Raw genomic sequence first — 21,629 nt, 5'->3', positions numbered from 1 at the left:
CTGCTCTCACTTGGCCAGATTCCAAAAGATTGGCTCCGAAGGACATTAGAAGTCTGGAAGATTCCATATTTACACGATACGTACGTTAACGTATTATGTATGGTTTGCATTGAAGCTAACCTGGTGTTGCCTGGAGCATCTTTCAACTGTTTAATATAACTCCAGGATGCACCTAATTAAATTGATTAAACTCTATTCATAGACAACCATCTCTAAGATGTGTCTAGTTTTGCCCCAGGGTTAATCGCAATAAATAACTCATAGCATAGTGTATTTATGAGATGACAATGGGATCTATTGATTTGCTTCAAATCTCAATATAAAGCTGTATTTCAGATTACTTAAGCACATCAAATCTCATTGTAGCTTTGTGGCTAGGTGTGACTTACTCTTGAAGTACTCCTGACTTAAACTGAGGTTATCGAAGAGCACTGTGCAAAGAAATCCATAAACTAATTGTAGAAATCGCATGGATAGAACATGAAAATAGGAGAAAAGAAACCTTTTCTGTGGAGGATTGACAATTTTCAGCATCTTTAGGCTGCACTGGAGCAGAGCTGTTGTGAGGAAATAGCACTCAGGCAAACTACAGCAGAACCACTGAACCTCTGCTAAGCAGAATTGGCTCGAGTTGTTAAACTGGAGGATAGTAAGTTAAGCAAAATTAGTCAAAGGCCCCCAGCAGGGCAGAAGGCACAGTGCATCAGTGATCGCGGTGGGGTAAGTCAAACAGTGAATAATACTGATAGAGGTTGGGATGTGAACTATGTCCTTGTAAGTGAGCAGAAAAGCAGTAGGCGGACCAAAACCCTGGCTTTGACAAGCAGGTATTATGGTTTACATTTTTCAATTTTTTTACTGCAACAAGTACAAGGATAAAAATAAAGAGAAATAAAAGAAGAAAAAAAGCATGCTGTCACGTAAACATGGCGGCCATATTCTTGCAATAACATTTTTTTATTTAAAAATAAAATAAATAAAATAATCGTAGCATATAATTTTGATAGACCAGTAGTGATGTCTCTCAGCAGGCAGGTGCGTTTAGAACAGGTATTGGAACTATTTCCTGCAACTTCAAGACCTAGTTTAAACATAAAAGAGTTACTAAAAATGAAAAAGATAAATAATTAAAAGAAAAATCACTAATGAAGTAAATATTGGCCCATCATCCCTGGCACAGACATGCAGTTCATTTAAGGCAGAAGAGCACATATAATCACTGAAACTGCTGCCACTCAAAATATTAGGGATACAATGGCAGAAGTGGGCTAATTTCCCCTTGCTATGAGGTTCGTAGCAAAATGTGATAGACAGTTTAATACCAATGGATGAAGCGGGCTGACTCAAAACACCTCTATGTAGCATATATGCATGATTTCTTTATTTGTAATTGTTTTTATTAGACAAGGCTGGTGCCCAAACCTAAAAACCACAGTCCCTTCTCTCTGTGGTTGATGTTCACCTTCTTCACCTCATATGACTACTCTATTCTTAGCTTCAAAATACTGGCATCCGAAGCAGGGAATGATCTTTAACTACACCAAATCTATCCTGTCATGACTTCTTTAATTTACCTGCCTCACCTTTATTAACTTGTCTCAGTGCCACGCCATAGCGCCTTCTCACTCTCTCTCTCCCGTTTCCCTCACACATTGTCTTTTAACCTTTCTCTACTTTTTGTTTTGCTCTTCTGTTATATTTTTAGCCTCTTTTGTCACCTTCTATTTCTTTATCGGCACCATTATTTTTCTTTTCTACGCTGTTGCATACCCGGTTATTCACATCTCTCACAAAGGTCACAATATTTCACTGGAAGGTTCCTGTTCATTGTCTCATCTAACTGAACGTGAAAAGGGACCAACCGCCAAGGATGCTTCCTCCCCTAGACCAGATAGTTGAATAGGAATGGATGTGTGGTCCTGATCTTGCGAGAAGATGCATCTCCATCACTCCTGGCCCTCCACTGTTCAACCTTAGCAGAGAAAAGCGGAGTTATTGTAAACGGCTGGCGGACCACAGACCATCCTTAGATGGAAAAGTAGGGTAAAGCGGAGGTATTGTAAACGGCTGGCGGGCCACAGACCATGCTTAGATGGAAAAGTAGGGTAAAGCGGAGTTATTGTAAACGGCTGACGGGCCACAGACCATGCTTAGATGGAAAAGTAGGGTAAAGCGGAGTTATTGTAAACGGCTGGCGGGCCACAGACCATCCTTAGATGGAAAAGTAGGGTATGGGTGAGGCAGTCCCTGCAGAGGCACTCTATCAATACAAACCCTACTTAAAATATAATACCCTTTTAATAGATAGCAAAAGTGTACTTCGGGTCTGCTAACTCACATGGTTCTGCTGTCGTCACATAGTTAAGAGGCATGTTCATACATTGAACAGTAAAATATGCTGGACCCTTTACATGGAGCCAGACTAGAAGATAATCTTCACTGTTGGACTCTCCCTCTGAGTGACAAGGGAAGCAGCCACTGGTGGCTTTGTCGTCGATGGTAGGGGTGGCTTCTCAACTACCTAGGAATTACTGTTGCTCCACATCCTACCCCCTCTCTACCGCTACACCACCTCCAGAGCATCGTCTCCTCTACCACTTTGTATCACATGCAAGAAATGATTGCTAGGGTGAGAAGTCTGGTATTTACATGCAGAGGAGACAGCCCCAAAGCTGCACAAATCTCTTGCTTTACTACACGGGATGACGGTAGCCACAGTTCAGACATCTATTGGTCCCTTAGATCCAATGCTCACGTTACACAAGGACCCTGTGCATGTGTGTCACTTTGACACGATTACCCCAATTACAGTCCAGTTGTTATTTACCAGTGGCTGTATCGTGGAAAGCTAGCTCCTTGTTGAATAGCTCATCTGCCTGTCATCTCAGCCTAGCAGCCTTCTGTAATATCAACAAGGCTTGCGGTTTTATGGTTGTACAAGGTAAGGGCAGCAGCAGGTCTTATGAGCTTTGGCGTATCACACGAAATCCTTATCTCAGAGCTGAACAATCCACCTCTAATATGTTGTGAAACCGGTTTCTGTGCTTCCTGCTATGCTGTGGGATCTTGACAGCCTTGGCTTTCCAACTCCTGTCTGGAACAATGCACTGTTACTTTCATCTGCCATTATTTGATGGACTTAACCATACTTCTTGTAGCATTCAAGTCAAAATAAGAAATTCCCTGTAACTTTTCTTGATACTTCATATCTATGGAATCCATAGGTTTAATGGCCGACAAACAGATGTGGAAGACTTTGATTCTGACGGATTGCTTACATCTTCCACGTGAAATACTTCTAAATAGAAAGCCTTGAAAATAATTTGCAAATGTTTCAAATCTTAGTGAACTTGGTTTCGTACATACAATATAAAAAAGGGCGCATCGGATACTTAAAAGTAAATGACAAGTTATTAATAATCTTTTTACTTGCAAGCATATTTATTTGAATGGTTGCACATCTTTAAAAGTATATATCTATCTATATCTATATCTATATATGTGTATATATATATATATATATATATATATATAGATATATGTGTGTGTGTGTGTGTGTATATATATATATATATATATATATTTATATTCACTGAAAAAACCATAGGTTAGAGACCATATATAGTTAGCTGGACATTTTATTGACATAAAACCAATGAAATTCCATATATAGTTAGTTGCACTAACTATATATCGCGCACCCGCAATCCACTGCTGATGATGTCACATATTACATCATTCATGACATGGTCAGTGACATCACTGATGACATCACTGATGACATCTCAAATGACATCACTGATGACATCACTGATGACATCATCTAGTGTCTGTGTGTTTTTGTAAAGTTTAAATATGTTTTACACATTGAAGAATGAGTGGATGTATGGAAGACTGAGTGTGTGTGTGGCTGGCTGGGAGGTGTGTGACTCTGTGCATATCAATGTGTACTTCTATCAGTGATTGTATAAGAGAGTAAGTATGTGTTAGTATATGTGTGAAAAAGTATGGTGTTCTGTGTTTAACTGTATAGATGAGGAAATCGAAGTGTGATTGATTCTTTACAGGACTGACTAGGTGTGTGAGTAACTCCATGGATGAGTGGCAGTGTGTGAGTGTCTGCATAGGTGTATAAGTGCATATGATAGTGTTGTAATAATGAGTGACTGTATGTATGAGTGATTGTATGGGTGAATGAGTGAATGTGTGTGTAGACGTAGGAATCAATGAGTGCGTATGTAGTAACTGGTATTGGTGTGTCATGATGTCATCAGTGATGTCATTTGAGATGTCATCAGTGATGTCATTTGAGATGTCATCAGTGATGTCACTGACCATGTCATGAATGATGTAATATGTGACATCATCAGCAGTGGATTGCGGGTGCGCGATATATAGTTAGTGCAACTAACTATATATGGAATTTCATTGGTTTTATGTCAATAAAATGTCTAGCTAACTATATATGGTCTCTAACCTATGGTTTTTTCAGTGAATTTTCAAGGTTTTGTAAATGCAAATTCCTAACTATATATGGTCTATAACCTATGGTTTTTTCAGTGAATTTCATTGGTTTTTTAAAAGCTAATATCTATAGCTGTAAAATATATTCTTTATTACGTGACGTATCACGTAGCCACGTGAGACGCCTCATGACGCGTCGCATAACCGTGACGTATCGGCTCTGCAGCGCAAACAAAACCCGTAACGTAAGCGCGCCGGAGCACGCTTACAGATATATATATTTTTTTTAACCTTAATTAGACAAAATCCACATGTGCACATATCTTGAGGCCTTGCAAAGGTTTGCTGGAAATCTATTCCCTTAATTTTTTTTTACTGTTTCTCTTGGTTTTCCCCTTGTTACGCTTACCGGGACGCTACCCGGTACGCGAACCGGACGCTCCAAAAACACAAGATGGCGGACTCCCGTTACGCTGCCGGTTAGCTGCCCGGTTCGCGTACCGGGAAGCGCCTCTACCGCGAAAAATCGCAAAAATTATAAAAAAAAATGTGTTGCCCCGCGGGGCACTTTAATATCCCCCTCATCAATCCTAGGGGGTCAGGAGGGGTCTACCTTGCCCCCTTTCCTTCATTTCCCCCTTCGTTTTTCACCACATCTTGTCTCTCGATCCTACCGAGAGACAAGACGGCGGCCGCTCCGGACTGTTTAGAATGTTGACAGACACCGGAGAGCCAATCAGCTTCGCTTCGCGAAGTTCCGTTACGCGTCAGGTACGCGAACCGGGGCGCTAACCGGAGCGCTGTTACAGATATATATATTTTTTTTTAAACGTTAATTTCTCAAAATCCACTGGAGCACATATATTGAGACATAGCAAAGGCACGTCGGGCAAACCATATCTACAATTTTGCCAAGTTTCATGTAAATCCATTCAGCCGTTCGAGCTAAAGGTGAGTCCAACCGCCCTATGGAAAAATGAATGGGAAAAACGCGTTTTGGGACCCCCCTTTTTTCTCGGCCCCACCTTGACGAAACCCCCCCCAATTTTCAGGGGCTGCTCAGAAACAAAATGTTCAATTTTCCTGAAAATTTCAGCCAATTCCGTCCACAAACGGCAAAGTTATTAGACATAGAATTTTCAGAAATCCCATAGAGAAAAAATACTAACTATATATACCTACTGGCGACCGCCAGTAGGTAATATATATATAGCTTTCTCACTTTCACCTGTCTGCATTAAATGTCTTCTTAGTATTTAAAAGTAGCTTTTGCAAATATTTTCATATCCTCTCCGCATTTTCAATTCTTGAACAATATTTGTTTTCTAGATAAAGTTAAATAAATTACACTGCTGTGTTGCCTTCATTCAGCTCAGTAGTCATACCAAATGCAACAATGCGCTTGCATGCATATTATTTACGCTCACAGTGCAGCCTGCTATTGAACTGGTCACATAAGTAGCACTAACAGAGGGCCTTTTTCTCCTCATCGTCTTATGCATTAGGAATAAAAGAGGTGCTACTGTGCACCGCTTTCATTAGCTAGAAAAGTGCAATGCTTCTGCTGCTGCCACTGGCTGGAAAGTCAGGATCCCATAAGGAAGGAGCAGAGAAGGTGTAAAGATAATGGATAGATTGGAAACTATAGGACAGGACAGGAGGGGTGGAGTCTGAAGGGATCCTGGGTTTAAGGGTAGAATTTGGGAAATTATTCATAAATCTTAAATACCAGAGAAGTATGGAGGTTTACAACAGCCAGACTGTTCACAAGGTAAAGGTACTTAGAAAAAGTAAACACCTAAGGTGGCTCATGAGCTCCACAGTGAGACCTTTCAATCCCAGTCCTAGTAAATACATATATTTAAGCATCCTTATGCACTGCAAATAAGAGACCCCAAACACGTTATAAGATATCCTCCTAATATCTTCCATGGCTCAGGTTGCGATGGCAATGCTAATAATAACTCCCCATGAGCCCAGAGTTCAATTCTTCAATCCCACACGGCCTCATGAATCCGGAAGGCTACAGAAGTAGTATACTCAAACCTCTGGTGTCCAAAGGGTGAGGGGTCAACCTCCAACGGTGACAAAAACAGTCAGTGTCAGGTCCAAGTAAATGCACAACTCACAGATGTCTGTAATACAACTGAATAGGGTTCCCTACTGCATCCTTTGCTCACCATAGACCCATTTCAGCAGCTGCTGAATCTAATGTGCACATGATTTCATTAGTTCTAATCGCTGAATGTGCCTGAATCAACGCATCAAAGCACTGGTTAGGGCTAAGACAAATATTGCACTTCATATGACCCCAATATAACGTACCCGAATATTCTGCTTTACAAAACATAAACATCATCCTCATTACAAAAAAACTGTCCAAAGAGGATATAATTTACTTCCCAAAATAAGATAAACTCTGAGTTGGTCTTAAAATGGGCACCACCTATCACTCGCCTCCGCAGCATACGGTGTTACTTATGGGGGGCTAAATGCTGAGGTGTAGACCTGTTTTCACCGCAGGTCCGCTATTTCTCACCTTGAAATTAAAATATATAAAGATTTTTATTGCAGGTGTTTTTACACCCCAGTTATGAATTTTGCTGTATTTCGATCATCACCCTTGTATACTTAATGTAATTGTGCTTTCATATCACAGGCTCAGTTGTAAGAAACATATGCTTTAACTTGTCCTTCTGTCTCCCAAACCCAAAAATACTTCAGCTTGTCTGCTAGGGTGATGTGTGCCTTACCACTGTTAGTTTGCTGTGCGTGGAATTTTTCTCCTTGGCCAAATGAACCAGGGATAAAAGACATAGGTCTGTGGTTATCTGCTTCTCAAAGGCAGCCTCCTCGTCGCTGTCGATGCTGCGGCTTAAAAGTTGTTCATTCTCTGATGATGCATCATTTTCACTGGAAAGAAAAGGGATACAGAAAAGTCTTTAATTTCAAGTAAACTCAACGCAGAAATGTATAAATCATTCCAGTATCAAGGGCAGTGGTCAGTACAGCGAGTATGCGGTAAAACTGCAGTGGACATGTTGTGTGCATAGCTAGAGACAGCTTATAAAATGCCATATGCGCAGAGGGGAGGGGTGAAAAGAACTCGTGTGCATAGGAGGACAGAGATCTTGTAGCAAGCTGCACGCGCCTGTGGGGGAATGTGCCATGAGTGTGTGGGAATGGTGTGCACAAGCAATGAGAATGAGATCCAAGTAATGGACAGCATGGTGGAGGGAGGAAAACTAAAAACGGAAGCATAAGTATGAAAAGACCTTGTGTTTTTCGAGAGAGAAAGCAAACTCGGAAAGCAGCAACCGAGAGAGTTGGTGAAGAAGTTTGGGGCCTTTTTATGAGTCTGGCAGTCGTAAGACCGCCAGACTCGTGGTGGCGGTGGTCTGTCTGACACATTATAACTTCAAAAGTGGTCACGGCGGAGGACCACCTGCTGTGCCAGGGAACAGTCATTCCCTGGTGCAGCTGCATCACAATGTAACATGCTGAGCAGGAATGGCGCAGTCCCGCTTAGCATATTACGAGCACTGCCACCGATAGCCATTTCATGGCAGGAACCCCGCCATGAAAAGGCTGGTGGTGGAGGAACAAAGAGGGACCTACAGGGCCCCCATACCACCCCCCCAATCGGGATACGTTCATGGGGCACATGTGCCTCCCGTCTGTATTCCCCCAAAGTTCCAGAACTGCACAGACGTCACCCACCAGCCATGCCATGCTGCAACTTTTTTGCCGTCCCCATTTTGGTCCCTGCTTTCCATTCAACGCCATGGCGAAGGCGAATGACCGTCCGCCTTCCACAAGTTCAACTCATAATAAGGCGGGTGGTCCCTGTTCAGCTTTGGTGCAGCTGTGTTGGCATAGATCCAGGGCAACTGCCCCAAAGTCGTTATCAGGCCGTTAGTTTTTGTAGGGGAAAGAGGACGAGAACATCTGCAGCACCAAGCAAACAGGAAGTTGTGCATCAAGTGTGATATGGAGGCCAATCACATGCTCCCTCAATTTTCAATCAAATTTCACTTATCCAATTCAAGATTGTTCAGCTCAGTTCTTAGTTTGTTAAAAATAAAAATAAATATAATTGCAGGTTCCACAGTTTTTCTTAGGGGTCCTCTACCAACTTCCAGAAAGGTCAAATCCCATGGCTGCCTAGCCTGGATTCGACCCCACACCTCTTTCTTTCACCACCCTACATTTTTGGTCTCTCTAGCTCAATCTTGCAGGTTTTTTTGCACTCCTGCTTTCTCTCCGAGTTACTACTGTCGTATCATTCTCTTCCTTTGCCTTTTCTGCCTTCATTTCTCTTGATCAGGGCCGAAGGCTGATGAAGAAATGTAAGACTTAGTCCCAAAAAAATAAGTGTTGTATCTGAACAGCTCACACAGAAGGACACACACTTATACACTTATTAAACACATCTAAAGCCACGTGTGTCATAAAAATCACATTTGTCTAAAGAATGGATCTGGCCTATGTCTTTATGTCTATACATACTAGTCCACTAAACATTACTATCAGTATACTAACAATTCACCAATTCACCCACTTTGTGTCTTTCCTATAAAAGAGGAACAGGTTGGCTACACACTGATTTTGAATTAATATGTTTTTAGCACAACAAGAAATCTAGATCCAGATGCAAAATAGTGTTAGGAATGTTTATTCAAGCTTTCATTTGGTACTATTTGACTGTTGGATGCAGACTGCGTGAACATTTGGCTATTTTTGTGTGCTCCGATTGCTGAAAGATTAACATATATTTTAAATTTAGTTTATATCAGGAGGGTGTTAACATACATGTCATCAGTTTTAGAAGAAGAAAGTGAGAGATTTAAAATAAATAATCGTTAGAAAGCATTGTATTGAAGCAGAGGAAATTCAGGCGGGAGACAGCCAAAATAAAGCCATTTTTGGTTTAGAAAATCAGGAGCCGCCCGCCTAAATAGGGTGTATTGGCAGAGCTGAAAATTGGTCATAATTTCAAAATTGTTTTGATCAGGTGCTCCAAAGCATGTCTTTGCGTGGCCACGAAAGCGTGGCCACGAAAATCTTTAGGCTGTAGCCGAGCATACTAGGAGTACCCTGACACGGGCATACATTTAATAATAGCAAGATTTACTATGATATAAAATAGCAGGAACCCATGTAAAATATACCATAAACAGATGTCAGTCGCTTTAAATATTCACAGGCGTTCTCCATGTACAGCATATACATCAGAGACATCAGCACGCATTCACTACTGCTGGCTTATTCGGCGATTTCTGGTGTCAATTATTCCAATTCTATCAAAAACATATGTGCATTTTATTTATCTATTTAACGAAAATAATTCCTGCCCACATACTCATGCTCCGCCTGGGAATGATTTCCATATGGTTTCAGAGGTTGGGATGGAGAAAGAACCATTTGAAAGCTGCAATGAACACGGAAGGAAACACAATGGCAGGTGGAGTCTACCTGGCGTGTTCCTGGTGCAAGCACACTCCCCAAAAATCAGGTGCAGACTGAGTGTAGGGGCTATAGTTCCTTTAGTGCGCCCTCCTGCTCTGGCCATCTAGCACATAACATAACCTGAGGACATACCAGATGCAGGGTGACTCCAGGCAGGCAGGGAGGAACCCCCATGGGCAGAGTTCAGTCTGTTGAACCCCCCCCCCCTTGCCCCATAACGCGACCGTTTAAGGGGAATGTGCTGCATGCCTGAGAATAAACTGAACTTTCCCTAAATATTTGAGGACTGAAATGGGGATAGTGAATCATCCTTTCCTCAAATAGTCAGTTTTCATTGGAAGCATAGAAATGCTACTACTTCTGGTAATCAAAGGTCAACTGGGGAGCTTTAACGGTTATGACACTACAAACATGGTTTCCTAGCAGCCATGATCAGAAGAGGGGGTGATATAGAGTACGGCAGATGGTTGTATCGCGGATGGTCGTATAGTGGATGGTCGTATGGCGGATGGTCGTACAGCGGATGGTCGTACGGTGGATGGCCTTCCAAGCCTCCAGATCGGCAGAGGCCGGAGATAACTGTCCGCTATACTTAGAGATTTCTTCCAGGAACGCAGGGATCTCTCTGCTTTCACTGAAGCTGTTGGGGTGGGATATCCACTGAAGTCACTGAAGCTTTGCCAACCTGTTGCCATATGTGATCCACTCGCTCGGCAAAGTTTTTGTTTTTCAAGAATAAACTCACAAACCAGGAGTTTATTCTTAAAAATCAAAAACTCAATGACCCCAATGCACACAGAGGTTTCCCCCATTACATGGGTGCCATTTGGTGATTTCCATGTCTATGACCACCATTTCTTCTATGCCCATTTTGGCAGGGAATTCTAGTGATGGTCATCTGACCCTAAATAGGACAAGGTGATGGTTGTGTGAGCTGTCAGACCTCTGGCAGATGGGCCAGAAATTTTTCGTAAACATCGTTTACCACGAATCCGTTTCCCCACAAGCAATTACAATGCGATCGCTACAACGACTGCGTTGTAACAACGCATACCATTACTCCGCAAGTCAGAACAACAACTTGTGGAGGGGTCAGAAGCTTCACTGTTGGAAACCTAGCACTTCCCTTAAGTCTGAATTGAGTGGAAGAACCGCACATTGAATGGAGTAGGAGTTTGAAGAATTTTACGCCCTCCCTACCGAAGAAATTTCCAACCCTCTTGCCAAGCAAAGTATTGCCCCCAGTTTGGGGGATCTCAGATTTTTGCAGGTTAATTTTTGAAGCCAGATGCCGAGCCAAACGTAACTTGCTCCTCCATGAGGGGTAGTAGTGAACGGACTGGATCTGTAAGAGCCACCAGGACATCATCAGTATACATATTGGTTGTGTGCATCTGATTCCCTGTTCTTACCCAGTGATCTCATTGGATCTGACTCAATTTCCTAGGCAATCCATGTACAAGGCAAAAAGAAGGGGTGACAAGGGGCAGCCCAATCGTGTGCCCTTTTTAATATGAAACATGTCCGTAGTGCCTCCATTAACTGAGACCCATGCAATTACGTCCCTTTAGCTACTGAGGACCATTTTGCAAAACTTTGGGTCGAAGGTATATGGTCCCTGTGCCTTCACAAGAAATTTCCAATGTACCCTGCCAAATGTTTTTTCTGCATTGACTGATAAGGGGAGGGCTGTTTTCTTCAATCTCCTAACATTGTCTATGATTTGGAGGATAGGTTTGGTATTTCTAAACAATCACTCTCCAGCCTTTTTTCCTTTTAAAATCACAGCAACATAGGTCCTTTGATAAATGCAAACAGGTTCTTTTAGCTAATATGAAAAGTTGATCAATTTGATCTTTTATTATTCGAACTGTATTCAGACTGTTGCATTAATAATGCAAAGATTCAACGCACCGGATTGCAAGAAGGTAAAACAGGCTCTACAGCACCCATCTAGGGAAGTGAAAGGTCATGATAACCGGGGTGGCGGTGCCCCTCACATCCTTTGACCACGGTGACACTGCACTTGCTGTAGTAATGATTGCTCTGCCCCTGCACTAGTGGACTGAGATGCTTCCACGTTTAGAAAGGTTTCCTGTAGACATACCTTCACTACAGTCAATACCTGTGGCATGTAGAAAATATTGTTTTATCAATTAAGTTACTTAACATAAGATTACTGGGTGAAAGAAAACAAATTTAACTGAGCGCAAAAAAACACCTTGTCACAAAAACATTGACACCAGACTGTGTTTGAAATTGATTTATACTTCTTTAGTAAATAAAGGGGAATGACGCATGCAACTGTTTTTTAGCTCTCATTTGATATGCATTATGGCCTATTTTTTACATTTAACCCAGATAGTTACCACTGACTATTGCTGCTGGTGCTGGGTCGCTTGGCTAAAACTAGATCCAGCACTGCTTGCACTTGACTCATGCGAGGCGCTAGTGTTACAAAAATGCATAAAAGGCATAATCTATTGCTTCAGTCTAAATCACCTTGTCAATGTTTCATCAGTACAATCTTGTTGAAATGTATGGATGTGAAACACTTCTACAATGGGACACGTTTAATACTCCATTATCACACCTGCCAGCAGCGGCCACGTCTTTTTTTTTTTACTGTTTTTGGGGGTGTTTATTGCCGATGCTGCATATTATTTCAAAAAAGCATTGGCAAAACCAAGGTCTATTGGATTTGCCATTGATTATTTGTTGTGCCAGTTAAAATCTTAATTAGTGATTCTCCATCATTGCAGCAAAATGTTTGCTTTTTTGACATGAGTTGTATTTCACATTTTTTGGTGATGCTTCCATGCAAGGCATTTGTATTTCCAAAACTCTTCTTTTTGTACTCACTTTTTCTCCGTCTTTACGGGTGTTTCTGGATGTTTTTCAAATTCTTCCTTCTCTTTATATATCACGTTTTCTGCAGTGAAAAAAACGTGTATTTAGACTGTGTAACAATATTAAACAATCTCTCCTAAACTTTTTCTTACTTGAAGTCTGAGTTCACAAATATACATTTATCATGCTCAAATAATAGAGTGCCTGTTGCAAATTACAAAACACGTATTGTAGGTTTTTGGTAAGAGCATCTAATAGAGTAAAGGCTTTGAAAAAGCAGTCGAGAGGCATTTGCTCCATTGGGTCTTTTTATCTGATGCATTTATTTTTATTTTGTATTTAATATGTGTATTTAGCTTCATATAGTTTTGAAGCATGTGGAAAAACCTTGAGATGCTTACACCTATGATGTTGACATGAGTGAGGGACTGCTTCTACACCGTATTCACCGTTTCAGAAATCAAATGTATTGGTTATTTATACAGCGCTTTGCAAGTGGTATGAAAGCATTATATAAATAGCTAATAAAATATAATTACATGCTATTTAAATACATCTGATGTATCCCTACGATACACATGGTTGCCAAGTGTCACTAGTCACCCTCGTGTAAGCAACTCTGAAGCACCCTTTGTAAAGCGCAAGGTTTTTTGTCACAGAATGGGTGATCCTTTCCAAGCTTTCCAATCTTTTTAGACAACTCAGGCTTGGATCAACCACTGATTTCAATAAATATTTCCTTAATGTGTGAAGTAATGGTACATTTTGCTTTTTCTAAAACAGGAGAGTCTGACTTAAGTCACAGAAGACACCAGGGGGCCTATAACGATGTCGGGCGGATCGCCACCGCCATGGGGGCGGTGGCGATCCGCCCGACATCCATGCCCGCCCGCCACCCATTTCCCCCCGCCATATTACTATGGCGGGGGGGACCGCGGCGGACGGAAACACCGTCCGCCGCTTTTCCGCCCTGGTCACCTTGCGGCCGGGGCGGAAAAGGGTTTATATGGTGGCGGTGTCTATCAGACACCGCCAGCCATATTAGGATAGGCTTAAAACAATGTGTAATAACACGACTAAGACAGCCAGATAAACATAGGTAAATGTTTAATACGAACTCCCACAGGCACGTCCTCAGTTGCCTGTGACAAACAGCAAACACCGTTAACTCTCCAACTGTCACTGTTGTCCGCGTCATAGCGGACAGCGCGAGACGCTCAGTGCACACCACGCGCTCAGCCAGCGCGAGGCAGGCCAGACCACTACATATCTCCTTTCCTTAGAGCAAAGAGACACAGAGGCACAAGAGAGGGGAAATGAGAAGGAGAGAGAGAGAGAGAGAGAGAGAGAGAGAGAGAGAGAGAGAGAGAGAGAGAGAGAGAGAGCTAGATAATGCAGAAGGAACTGGTGGGAGACACAGGGAAGATAAGCAAACTATTGACGGTACCTAACAGGAATACTAACTGTTCTGGCACTCCTCCTGATGGTGGAGTGGCAAGGAGGAGAACTCTGGACATCAAGTTTACCTTGAGAGACATTATGAGAGACATCTCTTTTCAACATAGGACACTTGACATCATTAAGAACATTTTTGATTATCACCACCTTGTTACCATTCCACCAGTCTTTTCCATTGACCCGAACAGCATTTCCACACACTTTATCCACCACCACAGTTTCCCCATACTTAGATTCTCCTTTTCTTACAAAACCAGGTTTCTTAATTCTGATCCTGTCCCCAACAGCAAACTCTCTGATCTTAACCCGCTTCCTTTCGTCAAAATACTCTTTTTGTTTGGACTGGACCTCAGCAGACTTGTTCCTCACTTTCTCATCCATTTCCTGAGGAGTGGAATTAGATCTATTCCACTTAGACATCCAAGCAGGTCTAAACTCTGTACATGGTTTTCTACCTCTCAGTAATTCGAAAGGGGACACTCCAGTAGAGGAATGGGGGGTGGTTCTATAAAACCACAACATTGTCCTGACGCTTTGGGGAACTGCCTTGTGGTGCGCTAGGGCCCATTTGACACAATCGCCTATGACTCTATTGAGTCTCTCTACCAAGCCGTTGGTTTGTGGGTGATAGAGAGAACTACGGTGATGGGTAATGGCAGATTCTCTAAGGAACTCTTCCACCTCAGATGATACAAATTGTACCCCGTTGTCGGATATGATAGATTGAGGGAACCCTTCTCTCATGAATGTTTCCCTTAAGAAGTCAATTATTTCTCCAGAGTCAACCTTGGAGACAAACTTGGCTTCCGGCCATTTAGTGTAATAGTCCACCATAACAATTGCAAATTTGCATTGTTGAGGTAGACTGTGAAAGGGTCCTAGTACATCAATGCCAAGTTTTTCCCACGGTCCACCCGGGAGGGGAATGGGTGTGAGGGGGGAACTGATAGTGCGCAGACTTTTGTCACTAGAAGAACAAACTGTGCACTCTTGCACCATTTCTTCAATATCTTTGTCCATTTTGGGCCACCAAAAGTACTCTCTCACCCTACGCTTGGTTAATGTGGCTCCTAGATGCCCTTCATGTGCTTTGGACAGGAGAGTGGATCTGATGTCCACCGGTGGAATACGTTTCTCTAGCCTGAATACTAGACCATCCTCAATTGAAAGTTCATCACACACCTTGAAATAAGGTTGTAAAGCAACTTTCACATTCCTTTCCCTGGGCCACCCTTGGGTAATATATTTCATCACTTTTTTGGAAACATCATCACTTGCCAACGCCTCCCTCCAATTTTGCTGACCTACTGTACATACATTATTCAATTCAACACTTGCTATGATATAATCCTCCTTTTCATCAAAACAACATTTGTCTGTACATTGCATGTCCTGACAGGTATTAGCAGGTAAACGTGACAGTGCATCCGCTCTCACATTCTTTCCCCCAGCAATATATACAATATCAAAGTTGAATTGTAAGAGTTTGGATGCTAGACGTGCAATGCGGGGAGTGGCCCCGCGGCTGTTGGTACTTCCTAAAATTGCAACCAACGGTTTGTGGTCCGTTTGAAGAATAAACTTTTGTCCCCACAAATAATTTTTAAATTTTTCAATGCCCCACCAACATGCTAGGAGTTCCTTCTCAATGACAGAGTAATGAGTCTCTGCTTCTCTGAGTACCCTGGATGCAAATCCTACAGTGTGTTCATTTTGGTCAACCATCTGCGTCAAGACAGCACCCAGCCCGCATCTGCTGGCATCCACAGTCAAAGTACACTGAACCCCTTGTACAAACGGCTTCAAGGCTTTGACAGTACTAAGTTGTTCCTTAATCCATTCGAAGGCGGTTTTGCATTCATCATCCCACAAGAATTCACTTCTGTCTTGGAGTAATTTTGAAATGGGGCGTATCTTCGTAGCATAGTCTTGAATAAAGCGGGCATAAAATTCTGTGAGACCTAAAAGTGATTTTACTCCTGCTTTGTCTTTGGGCGCAGTGGCATCAACAATGGCTTGTACCAAACTCGGTTTGGGTGTGACTCCCTCACTTGAGATTGTGTGACCCAGATATTCCATCTTGTCTTTCGAGAATTCACACTTGTCCCTCTTTAGGACCACACCATGTTCCTGGAAAATAGACAGGATCTTGCTCAGCACCATGTCGTGTTCTTGTTGGTCTTTTGCGAACAGCAGAATGTCATCTTGGAATATGGCCACGTTTTTTATTCCCTTCAGAAGATTGACCATAACCCTCTGAAAGACAGAGGCTGCCGAAGCCAGTCCGAAAGGCATGCGACAAAATTGAAATAGGCCTGCTGGAGAGTTGAACGCAGTGAAATGACGTGATTCCTTGTCAAGTTCGATTTGGTGATATGCCGAGGCCAAATCTAGTTTGGTGAAGACCTTGGCACCTTCAACTACACCCAACATTTCCGATATATTCGGTAGAGGATGCAAATCTACCCAAATCACTTTGTTAAGATTGCGCAAATCAATGCAGATTCTGAGTTCATTGTTTTTCTTCCGAGCCACGACCAAAGCTGAAGACCAATCAGACGATTCGATGGGTTCGATAACCCATCTTTTTTGCATTGGCAAAAGTTCTTTTTCCAAATCTTCTCTAATGCTGAAGGGAATGCTTCTTATTTTGTGTTTTACTGGCACAGCATCGCTCTTTATCTTGATTTTGTGTTTGAATCCTTTGATTTTTCCCAATTCACCCGAAAATACTCTTGGGTATTTATTGAGTAATTCCTCAACATGTGATTGGTCTCGAACAACCAAAATCTGTTCTTTTGCTCCAGGACACAGCATCATGCTGAACAAACCTTGGTGGAACCATCCCAATATGTCTAAGCCATTGACGGCCACATATATTTTACCATAAATGTGCCTGTTGTTGAAAATCAGGATGTCTTCAAAGTACCCCATCAGTTCTATGCTTCTCCCTTCATAGGATACAGGCTCACGGTCAGGCGGTTGCAGAGGTCTGTTACCCCATTTTTTCCTGAACAATGATTCACTTATCATTGTGATCCTTGCGCCCGAGTCTACAAGAAGCCTCAAACTTTCTTCGCCTACACCAATGATGGCATAGGGATCAATGCAGTCATCTGGATTACCACTTTTTATGTTCCCTTCACTGACCACTACAACCATGTCTTTGAGCTCGCAAAGAGTGTCATCACTGTCACTTCCACTTGCATCCATTGCACATGCCACTTGTTCTTTTTTACTTCTTTGACTTTGGCATACCTTGTCGAAATGCCCCAATTTTCCACATTTGCGGCAGGATGCATTTCTCGCAGGACACGGTCTTCCACTTCTCACATGGGAGGGATAACCACATCTGAAACAGATATCAGTTCTTTTGAAAAAATTACTTGGCTGATATTCTTTTTTTTCTCATTCTTTTTAAAACGCACAGGAGTAACCACCTCAACATTTTTACTTTCTAGTTCTTTGATAGAAGACTGTGAAGTTTCAATGCTCTTCGCTATGCGAATAGATTCATCCAGGGAAGGATTTTCTAAAGATAAAAGCTTTTGTCTTATGGTTTTGTCCAGACATTTTCCTATGAACTGGTCACGAATCAATTGTTCACTGAAGTTTTCAAACTCGCATTCTGCCACCATCTTCCTCAAAGCAGTGATATACGTGTCTACGTCCTCTTCAGCTTTCTGCGCTCTTTTGAAGAACTTATGTCTGGACACTACCACACTGGGTTGCTTGTCATATCTGACTTTCAATCTCTTCACTGTGTCTTTGTATTCATCAGTATCTTCTTCTTCCACACCCACTACATCAGGTAAATGTTTAAGAGTTTCTCTACCTTCGAACCCCAGGGAATGAAGTAGTAAAAACTTTTTCCTTTCTGCTCTGAACCTATGTGCTCCTATTGCGCCCAAGTAATTTTCAAATGCATCGAACCACTTTCTCCAAGGCACAGGAGGTTCACCTGGTGTATCTAGGAATGGAGGTGGAGGAAGAATGGACTGCATAATGCTTAATTTTCTTTGAAATGAGAGTGGGAGAATGTGTTTCTTTAGCCTTACTTTCAATGGCCAAGCGTGACAAACCTCAATGTAAGTTCTAGATTACATTCCAAGCACACTGTATTCCATTTGGGTCATAAATGTTCAAAGCAACCTCCTTAACACCAACCATGAAGGACCCAAGGAGGATTGTATAATTTTCCTTTCAAAAAGACGTGCCAAGTTCATGTCCATATGTGCCAAATTCGAGGTAAGAACCAAAAAGTGTCTTAATGGGTTAATCCTCCCTATAATCGGCACTGCCACAGACCATATAGGTTACATATAATCCTGAAACTTGTAATACTATTCAAGCCCCAGAGGTGTCTCCGTATTATGCTTTGCGCAGCCCAAATTCGTCACTGTTCGTGACAGAAAAAAAAAAACGTAGCTACCCCTTTAAGAACAGGGCGGGAAGTGAATGCCAGTTCAAGTGTTGATCGGCGGTAGAGGCGGGACCAATAATGAAGCCTACACGCCCACCACAGCGCGTCCCACGTCTCCTCACCTCAGGCTCGCCGGCGCCTTTCAATCAGGAACCAAGCTTCAACACCGAGAGGCAGAAACTCGCTTCACCGTATGGCAATGTTGCAGCAGATAGAACAAAAAGAAACCGCTTCTACGTCGTTCCGCTGCGAAGCCGAGATCAGTCTCCTTAACTTCCCAGGTACAACTCGCTTTTGTCTTCTGTGGGTTCTTTGTGGGAGTCGTCCTCGTCGCCACTTTCGTGTGTAATAACACGACTAAGACAGCCAGATAAACATAGGTAAATGTTTAATACGAACTCCCACAGGCACGTCCTCAGTTGCCTGTGACAAACAGCAAACACCGTTAACTCTCCAACTGTCACTGTTGTCCGCATCATAGCGGACAGCGCGAGACGCTCAGTGCACACCACGCGCTCAGCCAGCGCGAGGCAGGCCAGACCACTACACAATGCCTTTCCGTGGTGGCATCGCTTCACTTCGGGGGGCCCCCTGCGGGCCCCCAGAGTGAAGGACAGGTGGGGGGTGCACACTGTGGGTACCTGTGGTACCCCCCTGCATTTGCATTAACAAAGCGGCAGGCACCGTGCTGTGCCTGCCGCTTTGTTAATGCAAATGCATTAGTGCATTTTTAGCATTGTGGCGGGCGGTGCTGAGTGCACCGCCTGCCACAATGCTAAAAATGCAGGATGCGCCCGCCACAGTGGCGGGCGCATCCTAATACCCCCCACGGGCCCCCCGCCCTTATGGCGGGCGGTCCCAAACACCGATAGGATGGCGGGCGGACTAAGTCCGCCAGCCATCCTAATGGACCCCCAGATGTTTAGAATACCCACATTAGATACATTTACATAACCTGAAGCCAAATCTGGCAGGGCGCTCTAGCTGTACTGGACCCACGTAAACATCCATTTCGAAGCCATTGGAAATTTCACCCTTAGAAAGTGCTCCTTTACTATGCTTAACATCCAAAATGTAAATAAATCTGATTGCATTGATCTCTGTAAATTCGATCTATTACTCTCCTTGCAAATTCCACTTCAATAGCTATGTCCACTTTGTCGGCTTCTGGGCATACAAGATTATACAACAGCAACTTCACGATTTCTGTTTTGTATGTGGGGATTAAGATGTAAATATATGCAGTCCAGTGATCCTTGTTCTATTGTAGCTTGACTTGCACATATTTTTTTATGTAAATTTGCTGCTCATGCTGGGATCATTTTATTAGTCTATTTATTTATGTATTACATTTAGTGCCGAATAAAAAAGTATACAATAAATATCAGTTTTGAGGGGTCACAGCTCATATTCACATCATGTTCAGAAATCCAGTGAAGATGTAAATATTACACACATTTCTAGATGGAAGAAAGCATGTTTAACATGGCAAGGATTTTATGTTTATTTTGTTTTGGGGACAGCTCTTTCTCTCAGGAATGAGGGGATGCTCCCTTAAGTGGGTTAAGGAAATTGTAGGAAATATTTTGATTAATTAAAATGTTTGCTTAGTATACTGCGTGTTTTGAATTAAAAACGACAACACTGCACTTTACAGAACTAGGTTTTCGTAGGATTGGCCCGACTAGGTAAAACTGACGTCATTTTGAATTTCAAACATGATCTTGTTTTCATCTCTTACTGATTTGCATGCAGCGAAATATGCACTAATAAGGCTGTCATTGTTTTGCATGTAGCTAGATTTGCACTATCATACCCGATGACATTAGTTCAGAAGGGTAGTAATTGAATATTCATTCAGAGGATGGTGTTGGGATAGTGTTAGGTGATGAGGTATTTATCTTTTAATGTGATTTCTTGAGCCCATGTAACATTTTGCTAACCGTATGCTAAATTATCGATTTTCACTGTAACATTTATTATAAAAAAGGCTCATTCTGGAGGTGAGCCAGACTTTGGTCTGGACTCTGAGTCAGTATAAACTTTTCGTCTTGAGCCTTGATGCTGCTTTTCTCTTTCTTAGAGGACAGACTCATATTGAACTTTATGCTAATTATATATATATATATATATATATATATATATATATATATATATATATATATATATATATATATATATATGATTTTTTATGCAATTGGGACTGTCTATTCAGACTAACCCTATTTTGCCTTCTGTAATATATGTATACATTTAATATACAGTTAATATTCAGTGCGTGTCTCAAGGTGGCTTATTTGATTAATTATGTTGCTTGATTTGCTAACCGAAATGTAACCTACTATGGAGGGGCATATTTCCTTATACTTTCTTGAGCACATCACTGCCTCATTCCTGAGATGGCGCTTTATCTTTAGATTATCTGATAATATAGTGCCAACAAAAGGCAGAGGAATTAATGTGTCCTCATGTAATGCAACTGGTGCTATGTAAAGCGCTCTGATACCCGATTCGGGTCAAGTTTGCGCTATAAAAAACTCTGATTAAGTACGGTTAAACTAAGTATACGTGACTCCCGACAGAACCATTGTTTTTCTCTTCTATAAAACTCTGAAACAAAACAACCAGATCCGTGAAAGCCAACACTCTGGGATCCTGGGCTGGGTCATAGTAAATCATTTCTTTGTAAGTCTCAGGGTGGTGCTCTCCCCTCTACCAAATGCTGGACGCAAAAAAGAAGTCTGTTATTAAAACTACTTTTATGGAGCCCCTCATGCCTAGTGTGGACTCTCACCACCTTGTTGGCACTACAGCTGTCCTCTCTCCTTGTACTTATTGCACTTGTCTGCACAACCGCAAGAAGCAAAGATGCAGACTAGCCACGGCTGACTTGGCCAACAGTAACCAAGTTTGGTTACTTGGACCATTTTGGATGGAGTGGACAAAAACATTTTTGACTTTTAGC

The 21,629-nt window shown here is 42.2% G+C and overlaps 1 protein-coding gene across 3 annotated transcripts in view; it reads right to left on the bottom strand.

The window, feature by feature from the left end:
• EDAR (ectodysplasin A receptor) overlaps positions 1-21,629 on the bottom strand; it is a 350,911-nt gene that overhangs the window by 43,930 nt on the left and 285,352 nt on the right. For all 3 annotated transcript variants that reach the window (XM_078658124.1, XM_078658122.1, XM_078658123.1), the window contains exons 9-10: positions 12,796-12,865; positions 7,218-7,377 (exon numbers count right to left, since the gene is read on the bottom strand). In XM_078658124.1, the coding sequence (XP_078514250.1) occupies positions 7,218-7,377; positions 12,796-12,865 (230 nt within the window). The remainder of the gene's footprint in view (positions 1-7,217; positions 7,378-12,795; positions 12,866-21,629) is intronic.

This window comes from Lissotriton helveticus, chromosome 8 (genome assembly GCF_964261635.1).
Source record: "Lissotriton helveticus chromosome 8, aLisHel1.1, whole genome shotgun sequence".
NCBI lineage: Eukaryota > Metazoa > Chordata > Amphibia > Caudata > Salamandridae > Lissotriton > Lissotriton helveticus.
The sequence above is the reverse complement of the archived record's forward strand: the minus strand, read 5'-3'. Positions and strand labels throughout refer to the sequence as shown.